Raw genomic sequence first — 21,324 nt, forward strand, 5'->3', positions numbered from 1 at the left:
ACGTGGGCTGGCGTAGAATCAACAACCAGAACTCAGCCCCAATTCGATCCAGCTTAAGGGAAAGCAGTGCAGCCCGGGCGAGTATCTGTAGGACCACTGTTCTTGCAGTCCGATACGCTCCTGTTAGTGCTAAAAGTGGCACTCTGTGCATGGACTCAACCCTGTCCTTGAGCTGACTGCCTGGGAATTCTCACCACCACACTGGTGCAGCGTAGGTGATGACAGGTAGAATTATTTGACGGTAGAGCTTTTGAATGGTGACTGGATTGAGTGAGTAATGCAACCGGAAATAAGCTAAAATTTTAGGCGTTATTTGTTCCATCTTTTGCCGAATATAATCCACATGGTTTTGAAAGCCCAATCGCAAGTCAAAGACAACTCCTAAAATTTTCAGGCTGTCTTTTTTCTAAAACCTGCCTTCACCCATGCACAGGTTCTGTCCTTGCCCCTACACAGCTGCATTGCTATGAGGATACGCTTCAAAGAAAGACTTGGCGATGCTTATTTCCATGCATGCCTCTTGCGGCCATTCTTGAACATAATCGAAAAATTGGCGCTGCCTTTCTTTCAATGACTGCCCGGCTTTCGCCTCGCACAACGATCACTGTGTCATCTGCATAAGCTTGGATGAACGCGTCCCCCGGTAATTCCAAGTCGAGAAACCCCTCGACCATCGTGTTCCACAGAAGTGGACTAATGGGTGATCCCTGTTGGCTGCCCAATGTGGGTTCCGCAGACACTTCACCCTAATCTGAACGATAGACTACCGATCGGCCAGTTAAAAAAAATGGCTGTGGCTTAGGTAAGGTTAAGCCCAGGATGCGAAGCATACTAGCCTTTATTTTAGTTGTTGAACCACTGTTTAGCCTGGTGAACTGCTGTTGCTTGGCTATATTTGGTTCGGCTAGACGAAGAAACAACTCATGCATTACTGCTTCGCCTTCAAGAGTGGAACGCGACAGCGTTCCCGTCGACCCGCCAAGGGGTGTAAGACAATGGGCTACAGGGCAGCGACTACGCGCCCCGCATTGGACGCGGTGAGCGTCGAGCAAAGCAGCGTTCGGCGTGGCAACGAAATGTGCGCCTGAGCAAGAGACGCACGCCTTAGAAACAGCTCGTTTCTAAGGCAACACCGCATTCACTAGAGGCGCTTTTGTACCGCTTTGAAGCATCGTACTCGTGGCTCAGTGGTAGCGTCTCCGTCCCACACTCCGGAGACCCTGGTTCGATTCCCACCCAGCCCGTCTTGCAAGAGTTGAGCCAAAGCCACTTCTCCTCTGTCGTGACGTCACGGTGTCACGTGGTTTCATGGCGACACCGCCGCGCCTGAGGAGCTGGGTTGAGCTCTCGTAAAAGAAACAGAGCAAATTAAAGGTATTACGTGGGCATGCATGTCGTTGCATGAAGGATAGTGCCAGCTATTGCCACATGGAATCGAAGGCGTCTTTAAAGTCAATTGCGATCATTACGGCCGGCATCTTCGATCACTTGAGTTCCGTCAGCCTATTTCGCAATGCGTGCAGGGCATGACGGCACTCCTTCCATGCATGAAGCCGAATTGGTCGTCATGAATTAAATGGTGCGAGCATAGACAGTAATATAATCGCGAATTCAGTAATCTTTCTAGTATTTTTCCAAAGTGTGAGTTCATTGCTATTGGTCTATACAAACCAGTGTCTTCTGGTGGTCGTCGAGGTTTTAAAATGAAAACCCCTCTCCCCTTCTTCCATTCTTTGTTAAGATACCCCAATTTCAAAGCAGAATTAAAGACGAATAGAAAAAACCCCCAAGTGGTATTCAAAATAATAATTTTAGCATAGGAAGGGTTATGCCATCAAGGCCCGGAGCCGAACCAATCCTTCCAAGTGCCATGGCATATTCAATTTCACCCAGGGAGAATAGTACATTGTGGTGCCATGCAACGGCCCGGGCACCCACTATCGCTCTAAGCTCCCTGTGTAGGGGTGTGTCATGGCTGATGTTATCATGGGAAGCCTGCGTTGAAGCAATAGTGCTGCAGATTGCAACACTTCGCCAGTCATGTCTCCTGCCGATAGTTGCAAGGCAAGCAATGTAATCGGCGGTCAAACATTTTCAAACACCGACTTAAGCACCGCACCGAAAAGGATGTTCTTCAAGCTCACAGTGCAGAATAGTTTGAGCACTTGTGCCTTCGCATCTTCAATTTGTCTTCTGTATGCAACGCGCAGTTCATTTCTGAGTTCTGTGTCTCGTGTTTTCTGATATCTTTTGCGCATTGCACAAACACAGTTTCTCTCAGCGCCTAATTCCGGCGTCTGCCACGTGTTCACCTTTTGTGGCCCGCTTTTCACAACCTGTAAATTTTCGTGGTAATGTTGGTCATAAATTTCATAAAATTTCTTAACAATCAAGTCTAGAGCCTCACCAGATCGCACATCCGCTCGCTGCACAACTCCAAACATGGTTCATTGACGAGCCGGCTGATAAATCGGGCTCTGCCCACAAAGGTGAACTTTTTACATGTAATTTATGGTGTTCCCGCGAGCGAAAGTTCAATGTGCCGGTGTTCTGACAAAGTTTCTTCGTCAGACATGCACCATGTGTAGCCCCTGTTGACCATCGCTGCGCTGGCTAATTTTACGTCAATTCAGCTGGCGGTGTATTGATTTTTGTAGGTAGTTTCAAACTCTGGGCCATTGAGAATCTGCAGACCGTGTTCACACACTAGCTCCATTACTGCTGCACCCCACTTATCCCTGCTGCCTTGACCCCATTTAATATGCTTTGCATTGAGGTCGTCAGCGATAATTATATTGTCTGTCCTTGACCTTTCTATGCAGTCAGGTACCATGTCCAGGTATGGAGCAATATCGGCATGCAGAGGCGCATAGACTCCTATCAGGAGGAAGGCGAGAGAGGGTGTCGTCAAACTCACAGCCACGGCATTGGTGCTGATGGTGATAGGGAAGCAATTGAACCCGGATCCATCTCCAAATATAACTACACGCAGATGTTAGGCTGAGGCGAACTTGTGGTGACGTGCCGGAATGCCGGGGATCACAGTTGCTCTGACGTAAGGGTCACAGGCAATCGTAAAATCAATTCCCTTTTCATTCATAGTACGTACCAACACCATTGTCGCCGCTTTCGCATGGTCCAAATTTGCCTGGATGAGTTTCAAATGTCCATCAGAAGTAATTTTAGAGGTAACCCATATCGCCAGTTTCATTATTACCGATAAATTGTAGTAGATAATTCAGAGCTAAATCGAGACTTGCCGGCCGTCTCCCTCACTTGCCCATTGCACCACCTCTCAACCCAGTGTGTGCACTCATCACCATCAGATATTCACGACTCCCACGTGCTGCGGCCAAATGCCGTCCTCCGCTGCCCGGGACCTCAACGAAAACATGACAGTGCCCCCACCCATGCCGCTGCCGCACTGCCAATACGGTCGGGCAAGGAACAGAAAGCCCCAAGCTACGGGAGACGTTCACACTCAATCTCAGCCTCGAACCATTGCGTGATGATTTCCCAAATGAGGGAGAGAGATTTTCACTCTCCCACTTCCCCGGCCCACGTCCTACCACAGGCCACTGAGCCTCCTGCACGCAAGCCACGACGGGATGCGAAACCTGTGCAGCAGGCCCACCGTGCCCTGACCCTAAGGAGGCGACGCGGCGGGCCCCACCCCAATTAATGCCCATAATCGGTGCGCACTTTTAGCCGGGCCACCCCTTCCGCCCGCGTAGGGCAGCAGATATCCCCCGTTGGGTGTCCTGCGGACTAACGTCCAATGCCTCTGTACGCCACACAACGCACCTCCGTGTCCCCCATTCTAATATTGCAAGTCTGTGCTAAATGGTTTCTAGCACACTTTGTATAACTTGCCCTGGACGCAACTTCTTTGACAAGGGCAAAAGTGGCGTGTGTGTCTGTACAGCATGCAAAATGTGCAAAATGATACATATAAATCTTCAACCACACGTGCTGCAGTCCAACCTACACATATTCTTTCTTTGCACATGAGTTCTTTGCAATCAGCATGGTGTACTTCTATGACGTGTGACATAGTGCCACTTCTTTCCTGAAATGAAACAATGACTTTACTTTGAGTTGTATCAAGATCCAGGCCTGGGTCTCTGGTATTAATTGTCGCGATAAAGTTAGAAGGCGATATATCAGGATCAACCCCAATAAGTTTTACATGTGGTTTCCTTTTTTCTGGTACCCTCATTGTCATTGCAGATCTCGTGGCAGGGCTCTCATTCACTGCCTTCTGGAACCTTTCTAATGTAGCTTTTTCTCTAACAAGCATAGTGACCCCAATCGCATCTCCCGAAGGGATGTTTCTCCTATTCTTGTGCGATTGAGATCCACATTTGCCCTGAGCAACCGCAGGACGTCTTTTGCAGGAGTATCTGTACTACTTACCGGCGTTAAGAAGGCGATGTGCTCTTGCATCCATGTCTTTGTTGTGTCAGCTCCAGCAGGTATAATGTCGATGTCAGCAAGTCCTGGGGCCACCCAGGACCCCCACGTCACGGCCCCCACCAGCTGCTAGCGTTCGCCCGACCAGTCACCGCCGTAAGACTGCGCGGGGCCCGACGCATTCGCAACAGCTGCGCGCACCCTGAGATCCGCGGCCTCCTGTCTGGCTTGGTCAAGCTGTCTTCGGAGCTCCTGCACCACGCCGTCTCATAGCACCGCAGCCGCTTGAAAATCTGCACAAATCCTAACTATCCCATTCATTTCAGTTATAATTTCATCGCAGACCTGATTCCTAGCTTTAGTCTTATCGTCAAAAAGGATGTCCTCAACATGCTTCTGTTGCATCGCAACCTCATTCCACATCTCCCTTAATCTACAATCTGCTTCCGAGGTCACCTAAGTAGAGTTTGTAGGACCTGAATTCACAGCCAGTTGCATTGCTCACATCCCTTATACCAAGCTCCACTACCGCACCCCCCTGTATATCGATGCCCTGTCCAAACATACAAATAACTTCATCGCCGCTTAGCGAAAACGCACTATCTCCCGAGCGAGGGGTGCTTCCAGTACTGGTCAGCCTGTCCATAGAGGGCGAGACCCCGTGCACTGGCCTCAGCTGCGACAGAGCCTCATACCCGCTTAGTTGCGGCCATATTGGCCTCCCCGCCTATGGGCCGGAAGATGCGATCGCAAAAGGAATAAACAAACCCTTTTAGGTCCCTTCCCTTGCATCGAATGGGTTCCCTGGATGTTTAAAAATAACCCACTGGTAAAATTTGATGCTCAAAATAAAAATTACTCACGAAATCGTGGAAAAAATGCAGCCTGATGCAGCCAGCCACCCGACCAGTAGCACGAGCGCTTGTCCTACTCTCGACTTCAACAAGCACTGAAGAATGTTCTGAAGCAGTGCCAGAGAAGGCACTATGCTAGCCGCTTTGAAAGTTAAATGCGTAGTGCTCTGCACGAAGTGAATAGAGCGTGCGTGAAACATGCAATATACGAAAAACCCTGCAGTCATGCCAGTCACGCTAATCTGTGCAGCCTGCATGCGGTGTAGTATAGGAGAAAGCATATCTTACATCCCAGTGCAGGCATCTCAGCGGCTCTCTCAAATGGAAAAAGTGACACCTCATGCAGTGTGGAAAAAAGGCAACTTCACCAAAAGGGTTACAGAAGAGCACATGCATTGAAACTTCACGTCATACTGTTTGCAGAGTTCTGATCATAAATGTAAGCATATTCTTCTCATGAATTCACGCTTAAAATGCTATCAAAGAACTCGAATGTAAGGAAATATGGGGGCACGATGATATTCCGGGTTTCAGGATGTTCAGAAATCTTTGTGCCGCTCTCCTTGCACACACATGCATATTACTGGAGTCTAGTGCTTTCCCTTAACCCTTTCACTGTCGGACCTTTCTGGCCGTGACGCACCCCCAGTGTCGGCTTGGTTTCAGGGAAAGAGCATAACAGGGAATGAACATAGCAATTTATTTTTAAATATAATTGGTATACAAGTAACATAGTCAATGCAATATGCACATTTCAGTGTTCTGCAGCTGCTGTTAGTAAGCATCATCATCATCATCAGCCTGACTATAAAATCCGTTTAACATCCGAATCTGACGATGCGGAACCCTCTTCCTCGCATGCGACTCTGTCCGAGTCCGAATCCGAGCTCGGCTCGTAATCTGAGTCGGAATTGAGCCACCGCTCCAATGAGCAGACGAAGGTCCCACGCGCTGAGTCATCCGAAAGTAACCGCACGCAGGGAGGATGCGCTTTCAGTCGCCCGCACAACGGAGAGAAATGTGACGTTGCGTGATCAAGAAGACAGAGGGAGATGGAAAAAGGCTAAAACAAAGTTCGAAGAGCTTTACGTTTACTGCTGCAAGTCGGAAGCGAGGGTGCGGCGAGAGAGCGAAAGCAGCAATCAAGTCACCCTTTTCGGAGAGGCAACGCCACGTGCGCCTGAACTTGACGCGCCGCAGCAGGCACACCAACAGAAGAAAAATAAAAACCTTCAAACCAGTGGAGGTGGCAGAACAACCCTTGAACCCGTAACTTCACGCGCGCGACGGATGATCCAGCGAACGCGGAGCCACTGCGCCACTCAGCAAAGAGAAAGTGGGGAGTGGCAGTCGCACCGTACTCTTCAATACATGGAGTAACACAGGTCGGGGTGAATATACGAACTTGTAGAAAGAGTCAACAGATGGCGTGGCCAATCCAGGAGCGCCAGCTTTGCGTTCAGGCGCGAAATTTTGAACGCACAATAGAGAACGTACCGGTACGTCAGTGACACTGTGGGGGGGAAGCGCGATGACGTACCGGTATGTCCGTGACAGCGAAAGGGTTAAAGAGGAACTTCGTTGTAGTTTGTGTACTTAAGACTGGTGACCCGCTTTTTGTGACACCTGCCACAGTGGCTGCTGACATGGCATTCTTCTGCTGAGCACGAGGTCACAATCTTTGCCACCACCACTGCATTCTGGTGGGAGCAGAGCCCATACACATCCATGCTTTCGGTGCACAAAGCTTCAGCCCAGGGGTTCCTATCTAAATATATAGAACAAATAACTTGTTTTCCTCTGCAACGACTGCACTGCTTTTGATGGTGTTTGTCGCATTTAAAAGAGCAGGTTAAAATCTAATGACTAGAGTAAGCAGGTTTCTCATTTAGGCTGTCCATATTTCTAAATAAAGAATTAACTACAGAAGTTCTGAGAATTCTCTACTAAAATACAAGCATTGTTTGACTTGGCTGTGACTTCATTTTTGCTTAATGTTGCTTACTTTGCTTTCCTAGCTTATGCCCATCTACACATGGCCCTTCCGGTGGTAAAGAATTTTTGACCTTTAGTAGACAACTCACAGATTTTCTCGCCACATCCAACCCCTTCAATGCATTTATGCCTATTGAGCCAGAACGCCAGGCACAAGTGCACCTCGATGAAGCAGAGCGCTCGAAAGCAAACGCCAGCTGCTGCAGTAACACGTGGGGCCTTGTGTGAGGGGCAAGTGCATCGCCGTGATGCCATGTCACCCTTCCTCACGCACGTCTGTGTTATGAGCACATTCCTTGTCTATACAAGCTCTTGCCTGCATCCTGAGTGCGCCTTGGTAAGGCCCAATGAAAACGCACCAAGCGTCTCAACGCGCTCGCTTACTCGCAAGGTGTTCATAACTCACGACGCTGACATCCTTTCATCCATTTGCTGTTTACCCGAGATCAGTTATCGTAAAGTCATCCATGCCACTTTCTCGCTCAGTTTGTTGGCACGGGATACTTTTAAGAAAACAATATGTCTATACGACAAAGGAAATTATGAAGCATTGACAGCTATGAATACATTATTTCCTGTATTGCGATCCACTTTCCAAAATCATACCATTAACAGCAACTGGATGCGCTTCAAGAACAAGCTAAGATAACTTACAAACAAATTAATTCCTAAAGTGATTGTTCGTTTCTCTCAAGAAAAAACAGGGCTCATGACAGCCCTAAAACAGCTGAAAATTTTTTAAAATTATCGCGTTGCCAAGCAACGAGGACGCCCATGCACCTGGGATAAATATTATGAAGCTGAACAGAACGATGTTGACGCACTATGTCATGCTGGACACTCCTTTTACCACAGAGATCTACCAATCTAATAAATAATCCGAGGCAATTTTGGAGAGTCATAAACAATAGCAAAATACCCACTATTAGGACAACTAACGAACCGGACGAAATTATTAAGGATTACGATTGTGCTGACGTGTTTAATTCTCACTTTGCTACTGTGTTCACCAACAAATCTGATGCGCCTCCCATTTTGCCATTGCTTAATATATATTCTTCAATGCCAGCAATCGTTTTCAATGTAGATGGTATGTGTGTGGTCATGGACAAAATCAAGTGTTCATCATCTTCTGGCATGGACAAGATTAATTCAAAAATTTTATATAACACGAAGCATATTACCACAGCATATCTGTCTTTGATATTTGCCCAGTCTCTTTCTTCAGGTTTCATTCCAGATGACTGGAAAATTGGGAAGGTCGTTCTAGTCCACAAATCACGTAACAGAAACTCACCACTAAATTACCGCTTCATCTCCCTAAAAGTGTCCCTTGCCAGATCATAGAACATGTCATCTACTCGCTTATCATAGATTTTCTTGACTCAAATCACTTTTTTTATCTCATTCAGCACAGATTCTGCAAAGGTTTCTCGTGTGCAACACAGCTGGCCATCTTCCTGCATGATGTTCACATTAACCTTGATACTAACATACAAATTGACGTCATTTTCGATAACGTCCCTGATTAGCATCTAATATTAAAACTTACAAGACCTAATTTACATACTGATGTTTTGAATTGGGTTATAGAATTTTAGTAACCGCTCCCAATCTGTTGTTATCAATAGTCACCTGTCTAGCCCTGTACCAGTAACATCAGGTGTCCCTCAAGGATCTGTTCTTGGCCCTCTATTATTTTTAATATATAATAATGACTTACCTTCACATGTGTCCACTAACATCTGAATGTTCACTGATGATTGTGTAATTTATCGCTCTGTATATAACACCCTCAAACAAACAGCCTTGCAGAAAGACCTCGCCAACATACTAACATGGTGTGACGATTGGTTAACGACAATTAATGCTAAAAAATGTAAAGTTATGTCAGTCACTCATAGCAGTAATCATATGGTATTTCTTTACCAAATCGAAAGCATGCCTCTCGGACTAGTCGACTCAGGTGTCACTGTGTGCAATGATCTGTCCTGGCGTAAACATATTTCTAACATTATATCCACTGCTAATATGACAATAGGCGTTTTGAAGTGTAATCTCCGTCAGGCTCCACAAAATGTAAAATTGCTTGCACACAAATCGCTTGTTCAAGCAAAACTGCAATATGCATTTGCCATCTGGAGCCCACATCGAGCTTGTCTTATCAACTCACTTGAATCTGTTCATAACCGCACTACTAGGTTCATTCACTCAGAATATTCATATGATGTCAGTATTTCTGCTCTTAAAGCAGAATCCAGATTAACACTACTATCTAATCGCCGATGCATTGCTAATCTTGAGCTCTATCCCAAGTTTTTTTTCAGCAGTCTTTATCATGTGCCATACATCGTTCCCACAGCGCACATTTCTCACCGCACCAGTCACCCGCAGCAAGTCGCACGCCTGTGTGCCCAAAGCGCTCATTTTTCCGCCTCGGTAATTCCTCGAACAGCTGAAGACTGGAGTGGCCTTCCTGCTGACATTGTTGACGTCGCTTGCCCGTCTTTGTTCCAACAGCATGTGATTGATCACTTTGCATATAGCTAATGATGCATACATAACGTGGAACTTATGTAAAACCCACCCCTTATGTAATACACCCTCTGGGGGTTTTTAAAGGGCCTCTCACCAGGTCTGGCCATATTGAACTGACAAGCGCAGAGCATACATTGTGCAATAACAATCATGTCTGCAAGGTATTACATCACTACGCGCAATGGAAAGATCTGAAATTTTAATCCGAACGCCGTTTCCCTCTTCATTCGCGGCCACCGTGCTCCAAGCCGGATGGTGACGTAATTGTGCCCCTGCACGTATGTAATCGCGTCCGCAGTGTGACGTTGCTCGTGGTGACACGTGACTTTGAGAATTATTCAAGGCACTATCTGGTATTTGTGTAATCTCTAGCTTGAATTGATGGAATTGAAGTTTAGAGAAATAATAAAACACACAAACAGCATATCTGCATGTTTTTTGTTTTACTTCACATCGAAGCAAGAGAGATGTACTTCTGCTTTGTCTGCTTGTTGTTCCCATGGTCATGCGGTCACATGTGCAGGTACTGAAACTATGCCATTTTCTACCGTGTTCCAGTGCATGATTATGCTCTGCAATCTGCTTGTTCTGCCTCAGTATTCGTGTAGCACTGAATTATACCACTAGTCATGTTTCCTTGTGCACTATGCGCAAAATCGTGCGCTACACAAACGAGACAACAGCTCGCATGCGGCGCAGTCAATGGAAATGCGTAGCGCAAGAAAAAAAAAAGTGAGGAGAAAAAAAAATGAAGGTGGGGCCTGTGATGCATGCGTCACAGGATCCTCGAGGTCTGTTATGGGAGAACGCAGGAAAGGAATTTTGCTTGCGAAGGCAGAGAGAAGTGGAGAGAGTGTCTTGCTTGGCAGTGGAGCCCACCTGCTGAAATCATGGGTTCACGGCACTGAAATATTTCTATCTCGGCTATTAATGAGCCTATTTGAAAATTTTTTGTGACAGAACGCTCCCTAGAGGACACATAACAACTTCCAGCATACAACCAAAATTTGTTATGGAGCCTGATGAGGGGCCCTTTAAGGACAATAAACTGAACTGAGCTGAACTGAAAGATGCTCAGTAGCGTTCAATTGAACATTGGGCCACCCCCAAATTCAAGTGCTCCTACTCCCAAAATTGCTTTTATAATATTGCTTCAACTTTACCTTTCCTCAACCTTCGCCGAATGGAATGGGAATTTTTTTCTTCAGAAAGGCGGGATATGTATATGGTCTTGTATCGTGCCCTTGTTGAGCAATTTATTTTTGGCTTACCTAGACAGGAACGTCATATCACGGTTGGGCATTACAAACATCAAAAAAGCCTTTTGTTCTGTGGATGATTTTTTTATTCTGTTAGGACAGCTGTGTTGAACTTGAACTTCTGGAGAATGGGTCCCTCAAGTTTTTAGATCTGAAACTATGCTTTGCCTGGCAACATGTATGCTGGATGTATAAGCCACATGCCAATAAGCCTCTATTATCCTATGCATCCACCCATTCAAAACTGATTAAGAGAAGTATCGTTCATGCTTGCTTGCATAATGCACTAACAAAATCCTGCTATCATTTGATAGAACCTAGTTTCAGTTCGCAGATTGCTCGGTTGAGGATGGCAGGGTATCCTAGCAAACTTATTGTTCCAGTCTCAGAGAAGTTATGTAGTAGGTTAAGCACTGATCCTCACAGCATTGAGCCTCAGGCACATGATCGAAGAAACAAAACAGCTGTTATCCCGCACGTTGATGGGATCTCTCACAAACTTAAAAAAATAGTACAAATAGCAGGTATCGGTGTTGTTTTCTCTGCGCCTACAAAACTTGCACAGCGTTGCGTTAGAACTAATCCTATTGCTAAGGAATGTAGGTCTTGCAGTATCAATCACAGAAAAAAGTATACAGATTGTTCGAAAGGTGTAGTTTACAATATACCCCGCAATGCAGTCAGTCTTATATAGGACAGACAGCTAAATGTCTAAATGTTAGATTGCAAGAACATAGCAATGAAGTGGGCAAAGGGCAAGAAGGGTTTCTAGGTGTCCATTGTGCACAATGCGACTGTAATCCACTCTTTGAAAAAACCACTATCTTAGCTAGACATCCTAAAGAAAACACTAGACTTACCACTGAAGCAGCAGCGATAGCTAGAGGTGACTCGGTTAGCAAGCCGTCAAATACATTAACAGATAAAGAACTTACTTTTCTGAGGTCGCACATGTGTGCTCGTTCATCCTAAGGAGGTGGTTGTGGTTCCTTTGAATTTTGAATGCGTACTCATGCTGGCTTCATGCTTTGGAGGGGGTGCTTTTGTCTTGGTGTGTTGGTATATATGCTTGTTACTCAAAATAAACATCAATTGGAAGTCAGCGCTTGTCTTCATCATTCTTTCGGTCCTTCTGTCTATGCTTGCACTGTAAGTGATGTTTACAATGGGCTACCAACTAGCCTGTACCCAAACCCTGCTTCACGACTCCCAAAGTTGGCCCACCCTTAAATTGTTCCCTAACCCTGCTTCACTACCCACAAAGTTCGCCCACCCTTAAATTTTAGTTGGCCCACCCGCAAATTTCAAGTTGACCCACTCTCATATGTAAGTTAGCCCACCCCCAAATTTCAAGTTGACCCACTCTCATATGTAAGTTGGCCCACCCCCAAATTTCAAGTTCACCTATCCCCAGATATGTTGGTCCATCCCCAAATTTCAAGCTGGCCCATCCCCAAATTTAGGTTGGCCTGCCCCTAAATTTAAAGTTGGCCTACCCCGAAATGTAACTTGGTCCACCCCCAAATTTTCATGTCATTGCTTCCGCATTTGTCATCATCTTCTTCCAGAGCTGTCTGGCTCTATCTTGAAAGCCATCATCTTAGGGTAACCTAAGCCATCATCTAGGGTAACCATAGAAATGCTTACCCATTTAAAATTGTTGAAAATTGCAGAAATTCAAGAAATGAAACTATGAAGTGTACAAGTCTGTAATGTAGCACTGAAAACAATATCACATTTCTGTAAACTGCACATAATAATACATATGAAGTGGACAAAATTGATGAAATACACACCCCTATGAAATATACCACAAATATGTGAGTAAAGTTCTCAAGACATCCCTGTAAATATTGCAACAAATTCACATATGCTGTAAATTTATATCTTAAATTTGTCCGCTTTGGATGCTGTAACAGATGCAGTTTAGAGAACTGTGATATCTGTTTTTTGGTGCCGAGTTACAGATTTGTAAACATCTTACGTGATTTTTTAAGGCAATTAGTATTCTTTGCCTAATTCAGGCTTCAGACAGACAGACAGATCTGTGTCTGTCTGTCTTAAGCCTGAATGCCTGAAGTAGGCAAAGAATACTAATTGCATTAAAAAAAAATAGATGTAACAAGTTTACAAATCTGTAAACAGACAGACAGATCTATGTCTGTCTGTTTGTAAACTGCTCACTGCAACCCATGTTTTGGAGGGGTGGAAAGAAGAGAGGCAGACAAGGTGGCCGATGCACAGCATGCAGACAATTTGCATTTTCTCTATTCCAAGGTTTCACTTTTTCTTTTGCCATAGACACCTAGCAGTCAAATGTAGTTGTTTTAAGCAATAATACCATTAATGCAGCATGGGAACATTGTCGTAAACAGTTCATTTTACAATAGAACACACACAAAAGCTCAAGATGCTGCAGCTACTAATTGTCGCATCTGAGTAAAGTTGCTAAAACCAGTAATATTATAAGTGTATTCAAAAGTCCTTCTTTCTGTCTAACTAAAATATTTTGATATCTGTCCTCATTGTTTTTTCATGCAACCTGGTTATAACAACTGTCGTCTGTCACAGTGGAATTTTCTTGGCACTTGAATGTTGTTATAAGTGGGTTCAACTGTAAGCGCAGTCATGCTTTCTGCAACTAGTGTTTTCTTCATCTCTGAGCATACAAATGCACTTTCAGCTTTGTTTTAACCACAAAGTGAGAAAAACAACCATCCCCTCATTCTTCTTTCCACATTGTCTGTTGGAGGTATTGAGGTTCCTAAGCCCATAACAATCACGTGCAGGCTGGCTATGAAGCTCCAGTCTATGATGCATATGGACGGCAGATGGCACCACCGCCACATGACCCATACCGCTTCACTCGTAGCACAGCACAGCCTGCGACGATTGCCCTGAGGCCACCTACAGCACGTCCGCCACCCAGGTAAGCTCGCGCCACTCACACCGTGAATTGTGGCACAACATATCCTGCCTCTGCAAGGCTTTTCAAACACTGTGGTGCTCAGCGTTTTCCTCCTTTAACAGCAGTCCTTGAAATCCTTTAGAAGCCTTCAATATTGGTGTTATATGTAGTCAAGACCTTCATAACCCTTCAATATTGCAAAGTACCTAGAAGTCTCCAAATGTTATTTTCAGCTGTGCATGCTCAAATTTGTTTGCAACTGGCCACAAGGCCAAAAGTCAAGGCAATCTCATCTATATAGTAGCTTTTCAGTAAGAAAAAAAAAATGATGGCTATGATGTCACCGGTTCTTTCAAGGGAGCTGCCGTGGGTGGTGAGGGTTGGAAGGAAGGGGGTGTGAAGTTGATGTTTTTGTCATGGACAGAATGTTGCTTTCTCAGGAACTGAGAAGCCCTTGAAAACATGTGAATCTTTTTCACAATAGTTGCTATAAATTCTGTAATACCTTATTTTAGTAATTCTACTCCTAGAGCTGAGGCGTCACAGGGAGAAGCAGCTTAAACATAATATGACAATGAATAATGCAATAAACAAAGAGATGCACAAATGTTTTTTTATTTATTTAGAAATACTGTCAACCCTCAGTTGAGGGTCATAACAGGGAGGGATGTTACATATACGTTCGTACAAGACAGCCAGATACAAAAGAAATATGCACATGCACTACAGTGTCCTATGGATACAATACAAGATGCGATATACAGACTGTAAGACATGTATTCAAATGTTCAACCAGCTGCTGCATGCACACAAACAGAAAAAAGGAAAAAGAGAAAAAAAGGAAAAGAAAACACTTTACAATATCCACATGGTACAGTTTCAGTAAAGAACCTTGATTGCATTTGTAAACAATGCAGTGTCAGAACTGCGAACAATTTCTGCACGCAGCTTGTTCCACAGCTCTATTGACTCTGGGAAGAACGAACAATGAAAGGCATTGGTTCGGGACAAGTACGGTTGAATAGCTTCACTATGATTTAAGCGGGAGCTCAGTCTGCCTGGAGGTTTTAAATACAAATCTTTATTAATTTTTAGTTTGCCGTGAATTATTTGAAATAATGTTTTTACTCTCTGCTTCTTGCACCGATCTTCCAATAATTCAAGACCGCAAGACAACCTGGTTAATCTTGAAAGAGGTGGAATATCTGTGAAAAATGTCATAGAGGAGACAGGAATGTGGTTCCCCACATTGTTCATTTGAGGGATGAGGAAATGGCTATGCAAATTGGTTCAGCTACTGGGAATGCAAATGTTGAGTCTGTGGTTGCTACGTGAAGAAATAGGGTTGAATTATAAAACTGCTGCAAACTAAATTAAGATGGTACATTTTCTGAGATACTCATTTGGAAACTTTTGTGGTGTAATGGCAAACTGTCTATTTTTATTTCCTTATTGTGATTACTATAGAAATAACAAGGCTGAAACATTTAACAAAATTCCAAAGGGGGGTGGGGCTTGCTAAATTCCTTAATGTGACAAACATGCATAGTACTTACTGACTAGCTTTTCAAGCCAGGTGACAATGCATGTACAGCATTTTGGAAAAGCTGAGGAATCTAGCTAATGAATTTCCACACAATCACATAGGACAATGTTTTTGTGGTGCCCTCAATCATCAGAATTATTAGAAACTGTACCACTGGCATGCCCTGCATTGATTAGTTGATTTGTTTAAGGAGTTGCACTCTTTTTCTCAAAACTGTAGTGTACAAAAACATGTAAGCTGCATTTTCAGTGTAGCATTGTAAGAGTCACTGCAGCTTTTAATGTGACAAGACATGAACAGAAATGGAGTGAAATGATGCAAACCCCATCTAATTGCCACACTTGATCATAGAAGCTATTCCAAACTTAATGTTTTGCCCAACTAGTGAGTGTGGACACACTTGCGTTCTGAGGTTCCCCCCGCATAGTGAAGATTTGTGTCAAGTCGGTGAACGTGTGCCAGCTGATTGGGGAGGTTAGGCCCCAGTACTATATAGCATGCTCACATGCTGTTGGGGCTGCCATTGCTCCTACTTCCAGAGTCACCCGTACCCATAACTTCATACCACATGCCTTCGAGAAATACATTTTTTACTGCTATAGCTGGCCTGCTTAGAGTGCAAATCATCATTGTTGCCATGGCCACTGCAAAAGAGTGTGACACTGGAATAGTTGGCATTGCATCTTATTGTAGGAAACAGTATGAGAAACGAGGACCTGGTGCATGCATGTTGTGTGTGTCTCATTCGTCGTTTCTCACGCTGTTTTCTACTGCAAGAGCCAAACAGAGGCGTCCCCCAGTGATCTCCTATCTTGAGTCAGCCGACTCCATCTGTTCCCTGCAAATTTACTTCTTTGCCTGTCGTCCTCAACTGTGTTTCCCTGCCTGTGTTCCCATTCTGTCAACTCGATAATTAACCAGAGGTCATCTGCTGTACACATTACATGACTTGTACAACTCTACTTCTTCCTCTTAATTCCAAATAAAAATAGCCGACTTTCATTAATTCGACCTTGATGAGACTGACGGAATTGATTGAATTATCCAGCGAGTCAAATTAAAAGAAGGAGGAGAAAGAAGTATCCGAATGCAGCTGATCTTGGATATATCTAGCTTGGATATATAGAATTATTGTCTATAACAAACAGTTGTAAAATCCCTTACGCATACATCGAACTCGTATTCACCGCCACATTCGATGTATCGAAAGCTACACTGCATGCACTCCTGCAAGTGCGCTTTTTCTCATGGAGACACCATCACTTTTTGCATAGTAGGAAATATTTAATTCTGCCAAAATTGAAATGGCACCATTTCATCAGATGTTGCTAAGCAGGAGATTGAATGTGAATGGAAGTACATATGGAGAAAAAGTAAGCACGGTGCTTTCATTTTTGCTTGCTGCACATATGGAACCATGGTTCATGCAAACTGCACCCATTTGTTATCGGCAAGAGCAGATCGCCACTCCGCTTCAAGAATGCGAAAGACCTTCCGGTCCAATATACGTTCCACCAGAAAGCATGGATGATGCCCTATCTTTTCATTGAGGGGTGCCAGGCACTGGAGATGCTGTGCCACCGGGTTCCTCTTCTTGTAGGCAAAGGCATTCCTGAATGGCATTTTAGGATTTCACGACCAACAAAGCGAATCGCATCCCAACATCCACTTGGATTGTTATACCGTTGCCGACCAATAAATCGGACACCGATAATCTGGACATGCTCTGTAATATGGACAGCTTCACGCCACTGCCAATGGCCCCATAGACTTAATGTGTAAAGATAACGAATATTTTGGACAGTCACCATCTCTACATTCAATTATGTGGACTCCGTCCGTGGCTGTAGCGCATGCCGACTCCGCCGCCATTATCTCCTCTGGCAACATTGACAAGACATCAAGTATGGCCTCAGAGATAACACGTTAGATCGTAATCTCTGAGGCCTCGCCTTGGTCACAGCACTACACCTTAGAGATTTAACTGCAAATGCCAGTGTTGGAGGCTTTGCCTGAATTATAAGTAGCATCAACATCGCAATCATCACATCCTACTCCGGCAACCTTGCACATGGCCCAAGGTCAATCCAAATAGGTTGCCAAGCTTTGGGCGCAATGCGGTTCAGAACACATTGTCGCCGACATCAGCAAGGTTATGAGAGCAGCAATTGAAGCACGACTATGTTTGGAGGGAACAAACATTGGGGGAAAAAAGCATTTTTTAATTAAAGCGAGACACGGTTAGATTCATTCATAGAAAATAAAATTCCTGATTAATTTTATATATGCGTGATGAGTAAAGGAAAGACAAGTCTATTTTATTTTATTATTATCAATAAATACCTTTTTTCAGTGCCTAGCACAAGAGGTTTGACCGCACTATTGCTGGCAATGCAATGCAGCTCTTGAAGCGTGCAGAAAGGCATGCTCATAAAGTTCACCTGTTACAATATGTCCCCCTCACACATTGTGCTGTTTTGCTTGTCAACATTTGAATTTGGTGACGTGGGTAGCTTCATCGTTTCTTAACCTGTTCAGTGAAAAGTAGTGAGTGCCTCCTGTGGGCTGAACTTCTGAAGTGTTGGCCCAGGGTTCAAGCTGGGTCTTGAGGTGAGGCCTAACATTGTCAGGGGGCTAGTGCCACATGGTCCTGTCCGACATGTGGATGAGCAGCGATGAAGCACTGGCAGGAGATACCGCCTGTCCAGTGGACCAAGGTGGGCCAGGATGGAAGTTCCTGGTGAAGACCAGAGCTCCTGACTCAGACAAAGGGAGGTCCAGATGCAAGACATCCAAGCATGTCTTAACCATCCGGCCCAACAGGAGCTCGCAGGGGTCATGGCCAGTGACATCATGGGGCATGGTCCAGCACTGGAACAGTATCCGGGCAACCTTTGTCCAGAAATCTCCAGCCTGGCTCTTTTTGAGCTTGTCCTTGATGGTCTGCACCACCTGCACAGCTGCACCTTTGAAACAGAGTGCCAGGATGGAACTATCGCCCACGGATTCTGTTCTTCATTAGCCAGGTCAGGTATTCTGTGCTGGTGAAAAGAACTCAATCAATCGGCGCTCAATCAATCAGCGCTCAATCTGTCGTTTAGTACTCTTCCTTCCCAAGTCTTTATTTTCCTTTTTTGGCACCACAATGTATTCTCTGTGCTGGTAAAAGCTAGTCCATTGTCGGGCCCGATGACATCCGCCAACCCCTGGGTGGCGAAGACCTGTCGCAGTGTCGCAGTGGTAGTGCCTGCTGATGGAGTGATGACAGGCAGAACCCGCACCCACTTCGAAAAGGCATCCACCACCACCAGGAACTACTGGCCTTTGAAGGGTCCCCAAAATCCACATGCAGGCGGGACCCAGGGTCTCTCTGGAAACGGTCAGGGAGTGATCTCCACATGACGTGAGGCCCGCTGAAGCTCTTGGCAAACTTGGCAGCTCGGCACCATATGAGCATTGTTCTGATCCAGGCCAGGCCACCAGACGTGGGACCGGACCATCATCTTTGTCTTTTGAATGCCAGGATGACCCGCATGCAGCAACTGCAGGACCCTGGACCAGAGACTTTGTGGGGTCACCATCCTGGAACTCCAGAGTATGCAGTCCTGCTGCAGGCTCCGCTCAGCGGCCTTGTGGCTGTAGGCCTGCTGCACTAACACCTTTCCTCGGGACACCGCCTTGATCACCTGGGACAGGAATGGGTCCCGGCTGGTCGCCTGCGACATCACATATTTAGAGAGTACCTCTGGGTATGTGTGCTCCAGCATGAACACTTCAGCAGGCTCTGGAACAGCAGCAGGCGCCTCTGGCAGGGGCAGGCATTACAGGGTATCAGCAGGTCCCAGGTCCTTTCCCAGACGATAGACCAGCTGGTAGCTGTAGGCTGCCAGCTGAAGGCCCAGCGTATCACTCAAGGTGATGCTTGCACAGGAATCGTGTTGTCAGGCCCCAGCAGCCCCAACAGTGGCTTGTAGTCCGTGAACGCCTTGAATTTCTGGCCCCACAGGTAGTGGTCAAAGCGCTCAACCCCAACCATGAGGGCCAGGCCTTCCTTGTCCAGCTGGCTGTAACGTTGCTCTGCAGCATGGAGCCAATGAGAAGCAAACGACGCAGGGTGTTGATGGCCATCCTTGTCAAGATGGTCATCTATGGTCAAGATGAAAAGCTTGGCCATATCGAAGTGTATCAGTGCTGGAGCCTTGGTGATTAGCTCCTTGCTGCGCTGAAAGGCCACGTCCTGCTTCTTCTTTCACACCCACTGCTGACCATCTTGAAGCAGAAGATGGAGTGGCTGTAGATATGCCAACAGGTTCTGCAGGAAACTCCTGTAGAAGTTGATGAGGCTGAGCTAGCTCTGAAGCACCTTCATGTTATAGGGCTTAGGCGCTTTGAACACAGCATCAACTTTGCGGGGGCCAAGGGCCAGGCAGGCCTGAGAAATGACATGTCCCAGGTGCTCAACACTGGGTGCCAGGAAGACACACTTTGCCAGCTTGAGCTTGAGACTAGCATCCTGCAATTGTGCCAGGACATTGTGCAGGTTGTGCAGGTGGTCCCCATCGTCGGCGCTGGTAAGCAGGATGTTGTCCAAGTACACCGCCACATGTCTCGTGGCCCTGAAAAGGTTGTCCACCTCCCGCTGAAAAATGGCTGCGGCTGAGGCTATGCAAAACGTAAGCATGTGTACTGGAAGAGCCCCACAGTTGTCGATATTGATACATGCATATTGCGTGTTTCTTGTGGCCGATGCACGTGGGCGCCCCGACGAAGACGACGAATGCTCTCTGGCTCTCGAGCTGTCGGCCGAACTGGCCAGCGCTGCATTATCCTTTGTAAATACACTTTGTAAATAGTCTCCAGTTCGTATTCCTTCGTTCATGTAACATTTTGGTGAAGGGTGCCATTCCCCGTCCTCAGCTCCACAGCGGCCGCACCGTCCTGCTTTCCGCAATAGCTCCCGGTGACGACACCTTGTCTGCTTTTACTCCCTGCGACCCGACCAACCACGTACATTACGGTTACTAACCCCTGTGATTCTGGCGTATTTTCCAGCCAAGATAATGTCAACGTTGAGGACTGGCTCACCCTGTATGAGCGTTTCAGCCAAACAACCGCTGGGACCCTACCATTATGCTAGCGAATGTCCTCTTCTACTTGGACGAAACTCCTCGTGTCTGGTTCCAGACACACGAGGTCGAGATCTCTAGCTGGGATGCTTTCAAAAAGAAGTTCACGGACCTCTTTGGAAATCCCACCGATCGGCAGCTGGCTGCTAGAAAAGAGCTTGCTACCCGAGTTCAGTCTTCTACTGAATTGTATGACTCGTACATACAAGACGTGCTCACTCTTTGCCAGAGAGTCAAAGACAAAATGGCCGAGATTGACAAAGTTGGCCATGTACTTAAGGGGATCGCGGACGATGTGTTCAACTTGTTGATCTTCTACAATGTGTCCACCATCGACGTCATTGTCAAGGAATGTAGCCGCTTTGAACTCGCCAAAAGTCACCGCGTCATTCCACGATTTTCCCGGCACCCTAACACGGCTGTGATCTTGTCTTGCTCAAGGCTACAAGTACTGCACCGTTCCATCCACGCCCACTCTACCCCACCATTGACCAACCAGCCTCAGCGATCTCTCTCATTCAGGCAGTTGTGCAGCAAGAATTCGCCAACCTCGGTTTTCCTGCTGCCTGTTTCGTCTCCCAACCTGACGCCCGACCGGTGCCGACACCTATTCCTCACAGCGATCAGTATTCCCCTCCCAGATACCGCAACCCTACTGAGTGGAGAACTCCGGACGACAATTATG

The 21,324-nt window shown here is 45.9% G+C and overlaps 1 protein-coding gene and 1 long non-coding RNA gene across 3 annotated transcripts in view; one reads left to right on the forward strand and one right to left on the reverse strand.

Moving 5' to 3' along the window:
- pyd (zonula occludens-like protein polychaetoid) overlaps nucleotides 1-21,324 on the forward strand; it is a 448,973-nt gene that overhangs the window by 384,486 nt on the left and 43,163 nt on the right. For both annotated transcript variants that reach the window (XM_065435932.2, XM_065435931.2), the window contains exon 19: nucleotides 13,849-13,988. In XM_065435932.2, the coding sequence (XP_065292004.2) occupies nucleotides 13,849-13,988 (140 nt within the window). The remainder of the gene's footprint in view (nucleotides 1-13,848; nucleotides 13,989-21,324) is intronic.
- The window catches only part of LOC135904932 (uncharacterized), a 240,890-nt gene that overhangs the window by 72,552 nt on the left and 147,014 nt on the right, over nucleotides 1-21,324 (reverse strand). Inside the window, exon 3 of the long non-coding RNA XR_011513814.1 lies at nucleotides 4,417-4,721. This is a non-coding gene — a long non-coding RNA (uncharacterized lncRNA). The remainder of the gene's footprint in view (nucleotides 1-4,416; nucleotides 4,722-21,324) is intronic.

This window comes from Dermacentor albipictus, chromosome 4 (assembly GCF_038994185.2).
Source record: "Dermacentor albipictus isolate Rhodes 1998 colony chromosome 4, USDA_Dalb.pri_finalv2, whole genome shotgun sequence".
Classification (NCBI taxonomy): domain Eukaryota; kingdom Metazoa; phylum Arthropoda; class Arachnida; order Ixodida; family Ixodidae; genus Dermacentor; species Dermacentor albipictus.